We start from the raw sequence: 12,070 nt of genomic DNA on the forward strand, positions 1-12,070 counted from the left end.
ATACATGTATGGTTAGGGACATAAAAATGTAATGCATAACATGAATTGCCCAATTAGCAAGTTTTTTGTACTATTATTATAAAAAAACAGGCATCTTTAAATACCATTAAGCTGCATTTATGTATAAAAATTGTCCAAAGTAATAAGTTATGTGGCCTACCATAAAATAGATCTTCCCCAATCAGCAAGTAACTGCCCAATATGATTGACAGCTAAATTTGACAAATCAAATAGAATCCAGTGAGGCACAAGCCAATCCAAACAGCCGTTTAAGCGATGGGGCGGGGTTAGTTTTGGCCGAGTTAAGTCACGAGTCACGAGGGTTTATGTGCTCATTGTGGTTTAGCATACGGGCCAAAGCGTGTGAGAGGTGAGTAAAACTTCCCGAAAACATATTGGCCTTTTCAACAACGACTTCTTTTGAATAAGAAAATATTCTGATTTTGACGCATATATATATATTCGGACTCTGACTTGAGGAGCTACTGCGTGATAGGTTTCTAGGTTATGCTGCCATATGTTCACGTTAGCTGACTAACGTTAGCTCTTATACGTCAGTCATGTTAAGTTAGTAACTTACGCAACGGCATTATTGCATTGCTGGTTGTACAGTGTTGCTCATGAGTGCTGTTTTATTTCAGATCCCCTGTATTGAGGGCGTCGTGAGATTTCTCTCCAGGGTTTATCACTCTGCTTCGCAAGGTGTAACCCAGTCAGGCACCGCCGTGCCGATCCCTAACTAGCGTTTCCAACTAAACTGACAAACTCAAACCAGTAGTTCACCTCTTTTCAGGGCGACCAGCGGTGTGTTTATGTCTTTGTTTTGCGAAAACGGTGAGTACCTGGACGACAGGAGCTACGGATGGGAAAGGTACGTGGATTTGTGTTATTTCTAGTGTTTTCCCTCTCATGTGTAACGTTACGCGTGCACTCTCGCGATAGTTGGTTTGTTTAATGAGATCTATGTGTGCGCATCAGTCATAATGTGTTGCATACCGCACCGAATAAAATGGCGTCTTTCTATGGTGTGACGCACTCTGCAGCATGGGTTTGCTCATCAGAGGCCTGTTTGGTGTTTTATCCCATCAGAAATTAAATGCTCCACCGAATTTCTTCAGAATGTCAGGCTCTGTACTTGGCCTCACACTGCCCACTGATTACTTGACTAAATAGCAACTCATTTCAGCCTCGAGTTGTTTCTAAATAGTTACACAAGACATACATACCCCAATATCACTTTGACAGGTGGTCTTAGTAGATAACTAGTCAGTCTTACAGAGAATGGGCACACCTTGATTCATATGTCTGCTGTGTTTGATACCAGGGGGGTAATGTTGCTAAACTTTGTGATGCTTGGTGGTTTCTGCTCTTAATCCTCATTCTTGGTTGTATTTCCCTTTCGCAGTGCTATAGTGCAGCTGACGGAACCTGTTTGGGGGGAACTTAGTCAACGAGCTCGAAGCCTGGAGCCTCAGTGGCCGTACCCTTTTCATGTCAGAGACAAGGTACTCTTGCAGTCGTTTATGTCATCCCCTCCCCTCCAAACAGAAGATACTAATAATTGCCAATTCAAGATCTTCTCGTCTTGCTGATAAACCGTACGGGAAGCCAAAATGTCCATCAATGTCAACCGCAGCGTGTCGGACCAGTTCTACCGCTATAAAATGCCCCGTATCATTGCAAAGGTGGGTGTTAAAGGATGCATTTTATTTATAATGTGTGTGTCCTGAATCTATCCTGAACTCTTTCTATTTGTCACAGGTGGAAGGCAAGGGGAATGGAATTAAAACAGTCATAGTCAACATGGTTGATGTTGCCAAAGCTCTGAATAGGCCTCCGACATGTAAGCATTGCTGTTTCACTTAAATTTTTATACAGTAGTTTTTTCATATAACATTAAACTGTAACCTCTGTTTAGATCCCACCAAATTCTTTGGTTGTGAGTTGGGAGCCCAAACCCAGTTCGATTCCAAGAATGACCGCTACATCGTCAATGGATCTCATGAGGCAAACAAACTGCAAGACATGCTAGATGGATTCATTCGCAAGTTTGTGCTGTGTCCTGAATGCGACAATCCTGAAACTGATTTGGTAAATGCGTTCTCCGTTTTGCCATGTACATGTAGATGAGTCATGGTCAGTGAGACTATTGATGAACAGGTGTGTTCTAGAGAAAAATGTGTGTGCCCTTGATTCCCAATTGAACTTGCTGCCCTTTATGTTTGTATGCATGTTGCTGAGTATGTAGGGTCAATGGGGTCACACACATCTAGCTTCTATGTGTTGAGATTGTTTTGCAGGTGTACAGAGGAAAGTAGCTGTGTCATTAGCTGTATACAAGCCACCTTCAGTCTCTCATTGTTACATTATTCAGTCAATTGTTTTCAGTTGCCTTAACTTACCAGCTAGGGTTAGGTTATATGGCAAAAAAAAATACTGATTCACAATTGAATTTAATTAGTCAACTTAAGTATGTAACCAATATATAATTCAAGTATATAGTTATATTCCAAGTGTGCCACACCTGAAGTGATCAACATAATGTAAATGTAAAACAATCGGAGTGGTTAATCAGATGCTTGATCGGTATTGGATCATTTTCCAACATTTCTCCTCTGCTAAAGAAAGAAACATAAGACTTGAGTAAATGATGACAAGTTTGATTTTTAGATTAACTATTCAGTTAAGTACAAAATACTTCTACTTTCCTCTACTGATTTTCCTCTGCAGTGCAGTACTATTTGACTTCCTGAGATTTTGCATAGTCTCAGCTGGCCTGGTTTCTGTTTCATGCGGCAATCTGCCTTATAAACTCCCTGTAAGGTCATAAGACACAACACAGGATAAATCCCTATATTTATTTACACACCTGTATACAGGGAAAGCCTACATTTGCATAGCAATCTTTGCAGGTTTCAAGCGCAGGAAGCTTTGTTTAGAAGTTCTGAGTAATTTGCCCCAGAGATTTCTCGCTGGATTGATTCATTGTTGTACAGATTGTTTATTACTGCACTTTAAAGTTGCTTCAAATGTTCTTGTCATTGTAGCACATTAATCCCAAGAAGCAGACCATTGGAAACTCCTGCAAGGCTTGTGGGTACAGAGGCATGCTGGACACTAGACACAAGCTCTGCACCTTCATTCTCAAGAATCCACCTGGTAAATGCAGACTATAAAGAGACAGTGAATTGAGGTTTTGAATCCCCAGTGGTGTCATTTTCTTATTTCCATAAACATTTCATTTTCACATGAAACCAAAGAAAGGCCTTACAGTTTGAGTATTTGGGTTAACCTGGTCAGAAAATTCAGACCCATTGCATGTTGATTTGATGTACATGAACTGAACTCTGTTTCCTCTTTCTGGTCTTGTTGTGGCAGAGAATGACAGTGGATCTGTGAAAAAAGAGAAAGAAAAGAAAACCCGAAAGAAAGACAAAGAGAATGGCTCAAGTGGTGGAGAGGCTGGTAACCATAATGACATAGATGCCCCTGATGCTGTGGTAAATGCTACTTTGAGAAACCCCTTTCAGCCTAACCAGTGGAGGAAATGAGAGATGTGGGTGTTGAATGTATTTTTGATCATGGCAGGATGGGGATGATGATGATGAAGACTGGGCTGAGGAGACCACAGAGGAGGCCCAGCGCCGCAGGATGGAGGAGATCAGCGAGCACGCCAAGGGTCTCACGCTCACAGAAGACTTGGAAAAATCCCTGGAGGAGAGAGTCAACATATTTTACAACTTTGTAAAGGTGTTTGTCTTAAGATTTTATTGACAAATTTGAAAGAAAGATACTTTTCATATATAGACGCTCTCCTATTCAGCTCCAATCGTTTTGCTTCTGCTCTTCAGGAAAAGAAGGATAGTGGAGCAATTGACACTGCAGATAAAGAGGTCTTGGCTGAGGCTGAAAGGCTTGATGTAAAGGCCATGGGTCCTCTGATTCTGAGCGAGCTGCTCTTTGATGAGAACATCCGTGACCAGATCAAGAAGTACACGCGTCACTTCCTCAGGGTACGTCTTGACATATATTAGCATTTTTAACATCTTTGACTATCTAATAAACATCACTTTTCACAGACCATGCTGACTTTGGAAAATCCTGGTTGTTGTAATTAAATACAGAGTGATTTTTATTCTCAAATGCTATTAGTTGCACATCATCAAGTCTTTCCATATTTCATTTGTTAAAATGCATTATTGCTGCTTTTGCAAATAACAGTCATGCTGACTTTTTCATTAACTATAGTAAATGTAAGTAGTTTACATTTCTGCCCACAGTTCTGCCACAACAATAAGAAAGCTCAGAAGTATCTGCTGGGTGGGTTTGAGTGCCTTGTGAAGCTGCATCAGACTCAGCTCTTACCCAGAGTCGCCGTTATACTCAAAGACCTGTATGACGCAGACCTGCTGGAGGAAGATGTCATACTTGCATGGGCTGAAAAGGTAACCTGCCATCAAAACACTTGACATTCTAGAATCTGTCATGATCAGATGCCAAACATCAATCCCAGTTGTTTACATGCATGAAACCAAATGGAAATGTAGCCGTCGTCTTGAAGGATCTGTCATTTTAGCCTGAATGTCCGAGGGGGTTGTTATGGTAATGACGGTGACCTGCATGCTTGATGGCAGCAATCATACTTGACTAGTCCAATGTTTAAGGGTGTTCTGATTCAGCTTTTTGGAGCCAATTGTTGTCACGGGAAGCATTTTTCTAAAAAAAAAAATCTTTATAATTAGTTGGTTGTTCATTCAAGAGCAGTGAGTGTCATTAATGTTAAACAACAAAAGACAAAATCAGAGATGGCTGCAAGATTGTCAGGCTGCTGTCACTTTAAGACCGAATGCACGGATCCAATATACTGATACACATGCATTTTCTTTCTGAACTGTTTACATTCACTTACCCAACCCTACCTATCAGTATTCATGAGTTTAAACCTGTTTGTGATGTTTTGTTGTAGGTGTCTAAGAAGTATGTCTCTAAAGAGTTGGCTAAAGAGATTCATGCCAAGGCAGAGCCCTTCGTTAAATGGCTCAAAGAGGCAGAGGAGGAGAGTGGGGGCAGTGAGGAAGAGGAAGATGATGATGAGGACAATGTTGAGGTAAAAATAAGCCACATTATTACACAAACTTTGCTACAAAATGCTTGTTGGTTACTCAATTTAACATTGTTGGATAGCACAGAATTTGCTCAAATTTCCCTTTTCCCTAGGTGGTGTATTCCTCTTCTGCCCGTGAGCTGAAAATGGAGACTAAAAAACCTGAGAAGTCAGAACATGAGGAGGAGGACATTGATATTGATGCCATTTAAAGAAATAACCAAAAAGCTTAATTTGCCTCTTCCATATTGCTCAGCTTCTTTTTGTCAGACGCATGCCTTCTCACCTCCTCTGGCCTTTTCTTCAGCTCCAGGCCTAGGATAGCGAACTGCTGAAAGCCTCTTATTTTAGTCTTCTCACCAGCTCTATCGATGAATTGTTGCTTTTGTTTGTATGCATGAGTTTCTTAGATTCTAGAGCATAAAATGCACTCGAGTTTCCCTTGTATTTTTGCAACTATTAAAGATTTGCCTGTGAATTCCACCCCGTATCTAATTGTTTTTGACACTATTATTTTTATATTCATAATTATAGATCCCATTCAAAAGTTTAGATTTTAAGTCACAAAAAAATACTTATGCTGCAAGGACATTTAAATTGATCAAAAGTAACAGTAAAATAAAGGCTGTTCTTTTGAACTTTCTATTTGTTTTCACAAAAAATAAATGTTGATTGAGCGTCAAATTGGCGCATTGGTGATTCTGAAGGATCATGAGATGCTTAAGAGTGGAGTGATGCTGAAAATTCAGCTTAGTCATCACTGAAATAAATTTTAATATTTAAAATTGTGTTTTTGATCAAATACAATCTTTGTGAGCAACATAACACTATGTATGTGTATATATAAAACATGAATATAAATAAGCTGCTGGTGTAGATTAAAAACAGGTCATTGTATACCATTAAAAAACACATTTGAGCCATCACTGTTGCACACTGCTCTTTCACAATGTCCTGGTAGCCTGCGAAAGGTTATAAAGATATATCACTGTGGGTGAAATGAGTTGAAACTGCTAATAAGAACTCAGGAGTTTCCAAATTAGGCATTTATTTAACTTTAATGTCGTACATTTAAAGTCATGTTTTAGTTATGGGACTTTTAACGGGTCCAAATCAAGTCAGACATTAGGCCATAAAAGACATCATAGTAAATCCAGTAAATCATAGAAATGCTCAACACAAAGTCCATATAGAAAGTCATAATTTCCTCCTTAACAACAGAAACAATCCTAACATTCTGCAAGCAGCTAACTACAACTATTTCAGCAACATCCATTTCAAAGAGCATAAATACTTAATTTCCCTTTAGTCTTTACACCAGTAGAAGACAATCACAGTGTTTTGCCCCACACAGGGCTTTCTGTTAAATGCTATTTTCAAAAAGTACAAAATACATTAATGCAGGAACTATACAATTACTATGTCAATCAAAAGGATTTTGGCACCGAAACTCCTACTCCTTTTTATATAAATTTTGGATGGTATTACATTGTGCAAAACGCAGATAAGCTTAAAACTTCCCACTAGTCTAATATTTCATCTCTCTATCCTGATTAGCTTACATGTATCTTAGTGCAACACGGAGGTAGACAACTACCGGCTTCTTTTCATTAACACATTAACATTAATCTGCCAAATTAAACAACTGCATTTAACAAATTAACAAACAAAATTACAATGGGTAAGAGTAAACAAATTCAAAAAGCAACTGCTACTAATGTCCCTTAATTTTTTCCATCCATAACATTCAGTTAAAGGAATATTCCATGGTCAATACAAGTTAAACGCAAACAACAGCGTTTGTGGCATTATGTTGATTAACAAAAAAATGCTGAAATTGTTTATGAATAAAGTTGAAAATTGAAACTGAACTGCCGAAACGAGTTGTCAGCATTTTTAATAGGTTTGTAACATATTTGCACAATGGAACTTACTTCCATTCCAAGTTCTCTATTTTATTATTATTATTTTTTTATTAAAGCAAAGGAGGAATAAGTTGAAAGTAATTTCTGTAATAATCAACATTATGCCACAAATGCTATCGATTTAAAGCCATACTGAACCCGGAATATACATTTAATGCAAATTCAGGAGAATAGGGCAAATCTCTTATTAAATAAATATCAGCTTCAAATTGAAAGGAAAAGCATGGGGATGCTAGCCATCTTTCTTCGTATACTAGGTTTTAGATGACAAGATTAAAGGTCTCACTGACAGCTTCACCAGAAGAGGGCACTATTGGCTCGGTTAGCTATGATTTTTTATCATTTTTGTCACCACTGTAGCATCGTTCCCCATATTGCTTTTGGTATATTTGGCTTTGGCATGGTACCGTGGATATTGATCGCTTTTGATTTTCGAGCGACCATGCGGACTGCTTAAAAAGTGTTATCAGAATTATTTTAGACTGAAATGAGATCCGTGGCACTGGATGAAAAATTCAGTGCTGCATACTTTAAGAAGCTCACATGAGAAAAGTGCAGGTTTGAGCCTACAGTAAGGGTTGTGTTATCTCACTATTGGACAGATGCAGTGGCGGTAGCTGCCTTTTTGTCACCTGCTGCACAAAGATAAAGAGAAACCCGATTACGAGTAAGGTGCCGAAGATGGATCCCACGGCCCAGGCGTAGGAAGTCTCTCTGGGCTTGGGCGGCACCACTGGTGGTTTTGGGGTTGAAGTCTTCACTAAGAGATCCTGCACGCTTGACAAAGAGCCATTGTTGGGCAAGGGCTTGAGACCAAGAATGCAGCACATGAGAGGATAGAGGTCGACCGAGCTCATGGAGGCCTTGGTGTAGTCACGGCGGAAAGCGGGTCCGCGGGCGACAAACACGGGTTGCATGCTGGGAAGGCTGTTGTTGTAACCATGGTTTCCCACTGTAAATCAAACACATGGTCATTAAATAACTGCAAAGGTGTCTCAGGTATTGATAAGCAAGCACAACGACGACATGAACGTGTTATCGTATGTGTTCGTTGTGCTTTAATTATGTGTAAATAACAATACGCACACATGAGAGATCCATTTCTGTTCTGCATGACCGTCCATCCCTCTTTGACCTCTATGATCAGAGGCATGATCCTGGCATTGTGTCTGTAGTGGTAATGATCTGGAATCTCCTCCTTTTTATACACGGCCATGTTCGGGTTGGCGTTCTTCAACGAGCTGTAGACCTCTTCAAGTTTGCCTGGGTTAAGAGGAGGATAACACTCAAATACTTGTTCACACAGAATATGAGTGTTTAACCTGTGCGCTCGCGTCTTTTGCAGCATCTTGTGCATGCTTTTCTGAAAATGTGGTGCTAAAGTTTGATGCGTTTCCAGACCTTGCATTTCTTTTCACTCCACTGACCCCCGTCTCGCATTTTTAACAGCAAAAACACGTTTTGTGTGAATGCGGCATCAATTATAACAACATATTTAATTGATTATTGGGTGTTTCTTAGACTACAGGCACTTTTGACTTAAAACACTTTTCACACACTCTTTAATTGTTTCTGAAAGTCATGAAATTTTCAACCACATCTCAAATGAAGTGTTGTGTTTAACCGCATTCTTTGGTGAAAATTATGGTGATGGAAAGTAACGTTTTTGAAATATAATAACCATCTCTTTTGTCTTGCCACGGTTAATTTCATAGTTAGGTTTTTAATAATATTTGCATTTTTGCCTCGCCTGAAGTTCATTCTTGGAAATTGTAAAAAATCACAAATTATATCCTGCTTTTGACCAGGACGTGGGCAAAATTGAACAGTGGAAAGTTTCAAACAATAAAAACTGAAATTATTTGTTTTTTACTTTTTATTTAGATCTGAGATTTCCAAACTTTTTTTGTCAGCCTAATCGCATTGACATAATATATTATATTTACTTGAAGCACATTTTCCTGTTCTCTGATGTGCTCACAAAACATGTAGGTAGAAAAATAAAATAATTTTATAATATAATTTTTTTAGTGTTTTATTTTCATCATTTTTATTTTTCATTTACATGTATTATTATTTGATTAATTATTAGCTTTTATTGACTCACAAACACACTATGTTTGAAATTCGAATCCCAGTTTGGGAAAAAATTATATTTTTATAGTGGATTTTCATAGAAGAGGTTAAAACAATAAAATCTATAAATAAAAATGTTTTTTGAAATGTAGCAAAAATACATAATGAAGGCATGGTAAAAACTGAAATAGCTACACAAAATAACCTGCATTCCCACAAAAAACAATAACAAATGCTTTATTTTCATTCTCACCTTCTTTTGGCAAAATACCAACAACAGGACTCTTGTCTATCCATGTGTAAAGATCTCGGCTGACGTAGGTGTCCAGCTCAATAATCTTCTCATGTGATAACTGAGTCATTCCATGATCACTTGTAACAATGAGATTGACTTTCTCATAAAGGTCAGCAGCTTTGAGCTTGTCCCTGAGGAATCCCAACTTATCATCGATGTCTGCTATGACCGCATCCATTTGTGAGCTCTCCGGCCCCAAGTTATGCCCGCTCTCGTCTGGCTCCTCCCAATATAAGACACCAAAATTGATGGCCTTCGGCCCTGAGAACCAATCAATGAGTTTCTCGACTCTGGTCTCAAAGGGCATTGACGCGTTGTAACTCAAGTAATGTGTTGGGTACGTTCCACCAATTGCTACATCTGATCCAGGCCACATGGCAGCTCCGCTCTTCCAGCCAGCCTTCTGATTGGTCACCCACAACGGCACGGCCTCCTCCCACCACCATGCATCGTACACTGAAGGTCCCTCCATGGAAAACGACTTGTTGTGAATGGGGTCGTACATTTCGTTAGCAATGATGCCATGGGTTTCGGCGTGTAATCCTGTCACTAAGGTGTAGTGGTTCGGGTAGGTCTTGGTGATGTAGGTGTTCTCCACTTTCTCCACCTGCACACCCTCATCCATCAGGGCACGAAAATTGGGCGTGGGTACTCGATTCACATAGTCCCAGCGAAAGCCATCAAAGGACACCAGTAGCAGCTGGCTTTGCTCTACTTGCTGGGAGCTTGATGTCTGTAGCAGTATTAATACGCAACTGAGGAAGCAACTCTGGTATGGCATGATGCAAGTGTTTCTATGAAAGGGAGACCTAGAAAAAAAATTCATTGTATAGACATGAATGGGGAAGGAAAGAAAGTTTGAACCATTAACAAAATTCATATGATCACATTTATCATTCTGATTAAAGTCAATATTCTTTCTGGGCTTTGTCAGTTATTGGAATTCCTATTGCATACATATAAGCATATTGCTAATAAGACATGTGCATTCATTTCTGGAAATAATCAAGATGCTCTTGCCATTTATTATGCTAAAAGAATAATATAGAATAACAGCATAATCAGTTTAAATAATCACAATGATGTCGTTAACAATAACTTACAAGAGCCAACTATTTTAAAACATGTTGGCCATAAAATTTCAATGTTTATAAAATATAAGTATAAAAAATTCAAAAATATTCTCGAAAAAATATCTTGACTTTTCAGAAATGTCAGTATCTAATATCACCCAGAAGTATCTTTGTTTGGACATGCACATATAATTAATGCTGAGTTATTATGGTGGATATTCTGAACGAGATGTTAACATATTTGTCTTTATTTCTAGAAACCAGAATATTGATTTAATCGTAATCTGATTGTGGCAATAAAAACGTCAACACATAAAAATAATGCTAATAATGTCAACAATTTCTGATATAGCTACACATAGCTACACATATAGCTGTAAAATATATATTTTTTGATTTCCATTATCTTATAACCACTGAACAACTGACACATTGTTGAAATTAAAAAAAAAACCTCTTTAGATGGCTGTCTTCAAAACAATCGGTCGCGCTGTCACGAATGGCACTGCATGTATGTTATGAATATGAATGTCATATTCGGTCATGAAAGAGCAGCATACTTTCAGAGCGCCTGCTCAGTTAACAGGTGCATTTCTCTTATACATAATGTAACAACTAAATGGAAACATTTCGGTATATAAACGCTCTCAGGTCGAAACGGATGTCAAATATAGCCTACCGAAATAATTCAATTGTATAGTGCGTCACTAGAAATGGAACATCATGACATCACACACAATGCAGCGCATTTCAGCCGCCTATAATAACGCTCGTTAGGTTCACTCTTGTCCTTTAAAAAGATTTACAAAACAATCCTTGTTGAGTTCGTTCACATCAACCTCAACTGACCAGTGTGCCTCTCCATTAAACGGCAGCTGCTGTTAACGAACGGGGAACCGTAGCTCGAGGTAGCGCAGTGCATGCTCTATGACAACTCTTTATGTCATTACGTTGCATCGGGAAAATGTCTCCGATATCATGCATCTTCACAGACAACCAGTACATTTACAATTTAAAGCATATAACGGTTAACCGGAGCTCATGCAAGCAACTGTCCAGCTTACCTCTGTGTGTGGAGGATATGGGCTCTATGCACGGCGTTATTTCCGGTGAAGGATTAAGGATGCTCGATAACTTCCGCCGATCATCTAGTCCAATGCAATACCGAGAATTTATAGTGAATTTTATACTCCATGGTTATACTAATGAAACGTTAGTCACAAAAAAAGATAAAACATACACCCCTCGTTGTGTTTGTGCTTCTTTTTAAAATTATATTTAATAAACATAACTATATATAAAATTACATCTAAACGTATGTACGTTTCGTTTCAAAGACGGGAGGACAGTAAATATTGAAGACTCTGCCATAATCCCGTTTTCTCCGGTTTTCCTCCGCTTTAATCTACACAACCGGAAATGGACGAGCATCCTTACGTCAAATGCGGAACTTATGCGTGCATATAGCCCATTTGGCTCTGCCAAAAAAATAAACAGTCACAGCTAGATCATAGGAAGCTCCGCCTATTTTTCGCTCTTCATCTCATTAGAGACGATTTGTTATGGAAAAATCATTAGCGATACACTCTAACAACAC

General features: G+C 38.7%; 2 protein-coding genes across 3 annotated transcripts; one reads left to right on the forward strand and one right to left on the reverse strand.

Annotated features, from left to right (window-relative positions):
• The first annotated feature begins 250 nt into the window (after positions 1 to 250).
• On the forward strand, positions 251 to 5,587 carry eif5 (eukaryotic translation initiation factor 5). The gene is made up of 12 exons (XM_039691983.2): positions 251 to 370; positions 642 to 871; positions 1,406 to 1,685; positions 1,762 to 1,843; positions 1,919 to 2,091; positions 3,048 to 3,159; positions 3,379 to 3,500; positions 3,589 to 3,750; positions 3,852 to 4,013; positions 4,281 to 4,445; positions 4,967 to 5,107; positions 5,218 to 5,587. The coding sequence occupies exons 3-12, from the start codon at positions 1,614 to 1,616 to the stop codon at positions 5,314 to 5,316; spliced, it is 1,290 nt and encodes a 429-aa protein (XP_039547917.2). The 5' UTR covers positions 251 to 370; positions 642 to 871; positions 1,406 to 1,613; the 3' UTR covers positions 5,317 to 5,587.
• A 541-nt stretch (positions 5,588 to 6,128) lies between these two features.
• On the reverse strand, positions 6,129 to 12,020 carry enpp5 (ectonucleotide pyrophosphatase/phosphodiesterase 5). 2 transcript variants are annotated; one of them, XM_039691981.2, is made up of 5 exons: positions 11,944 to 12,020; positions 11,538 to 11,554; positions 9,359 to 10,209; positions 8,116 to 8,292; positions 6,129 to 7,981 (listed from the first exon to the last, which is right to left on the reverse strand). In XM_039691981.2, the coding sequence occupies exons 3-5, from the start codon at positions 10,179 to 10,181 to the stop codon at positions 7,596 to 7,598; spliced, it is 1,386 nt and encodes a 461-aa protein (XP_039547915.2). In that variant the 5' UTR covers positions 10,182 to 10,209; positions 11,538 to 11,554; positions 11,944 to 12,020; the 3' UTR covers positions 6,129 to 7,595. The 2 variants fall into 2 exon arrangements, with proteins under 2 accessions (XP_039547915.2, XP_039547916.2); XM_039691982.2 differs by lacking the exons at positions 11,538 to 11,554; positions 11,944 to 12,020 and adding an exon at positions 11,323 to 11,527.
• Between the last annotated feature and the right edge of the window lie 50 nt (positions 12,021 to 12,070).

Source organism: Pimephales promelas, chromosome 13 (genome assembly GCF_988280905.1).
Source record: "Pimephales promelas chromosome 13, fPimPro1.hap1.1, whole genome shotgun sequence".
NCBI classification, from domain to species: Eukaryota; Metazoa; Chordata; class Actinopteri; order Cypriniformes; family Leuciscidae; genus Pimephales; species Pimephales promelas.

Coding starts and splice junctions, on each gene's coding strand:
- eif5 (XM_039691983.2), top strand. CDS start 1,614: ATGTCCATCAATGTCAACCGCAGCGTGTCGGACCAGTTCTACCGCTAT. Junction 3,501..3,588: donor TAGATGCCCCTGATGCTGTG/GTAAATGCTACT, acceptor TGATCATGGCAG/GATGGGGATGATGATGATGA. Junction 5,108..5,217: donor ATGATGAGGACAATGTTGAG/GTAAAAATAAGC, acceptor CCTTTTCCCTAG/GTGGTGTATTCCTCTTCTGC.
- enpp5 (XM_039691981.2), bottom strand. CDS start 10,181: ATGCCATACCAGAGTTGCTTCCTCAGTTGCGTATTAATACTGCTACAG. Junction 8,293..9,358: donor TGGTATTTTGCCAAAAGAAG/GTGAGAATGAAA, acceptor CTCTTAACCCAG/GCAAACTTGAAGAGGTCTAC. Junction 7,982..8,115: donor CAGAAATGGATCTCTCATGT/GTGCGTATTGTT, acceptor TTTGATTTACAG/TGGGAAACCATGGTTACAAC.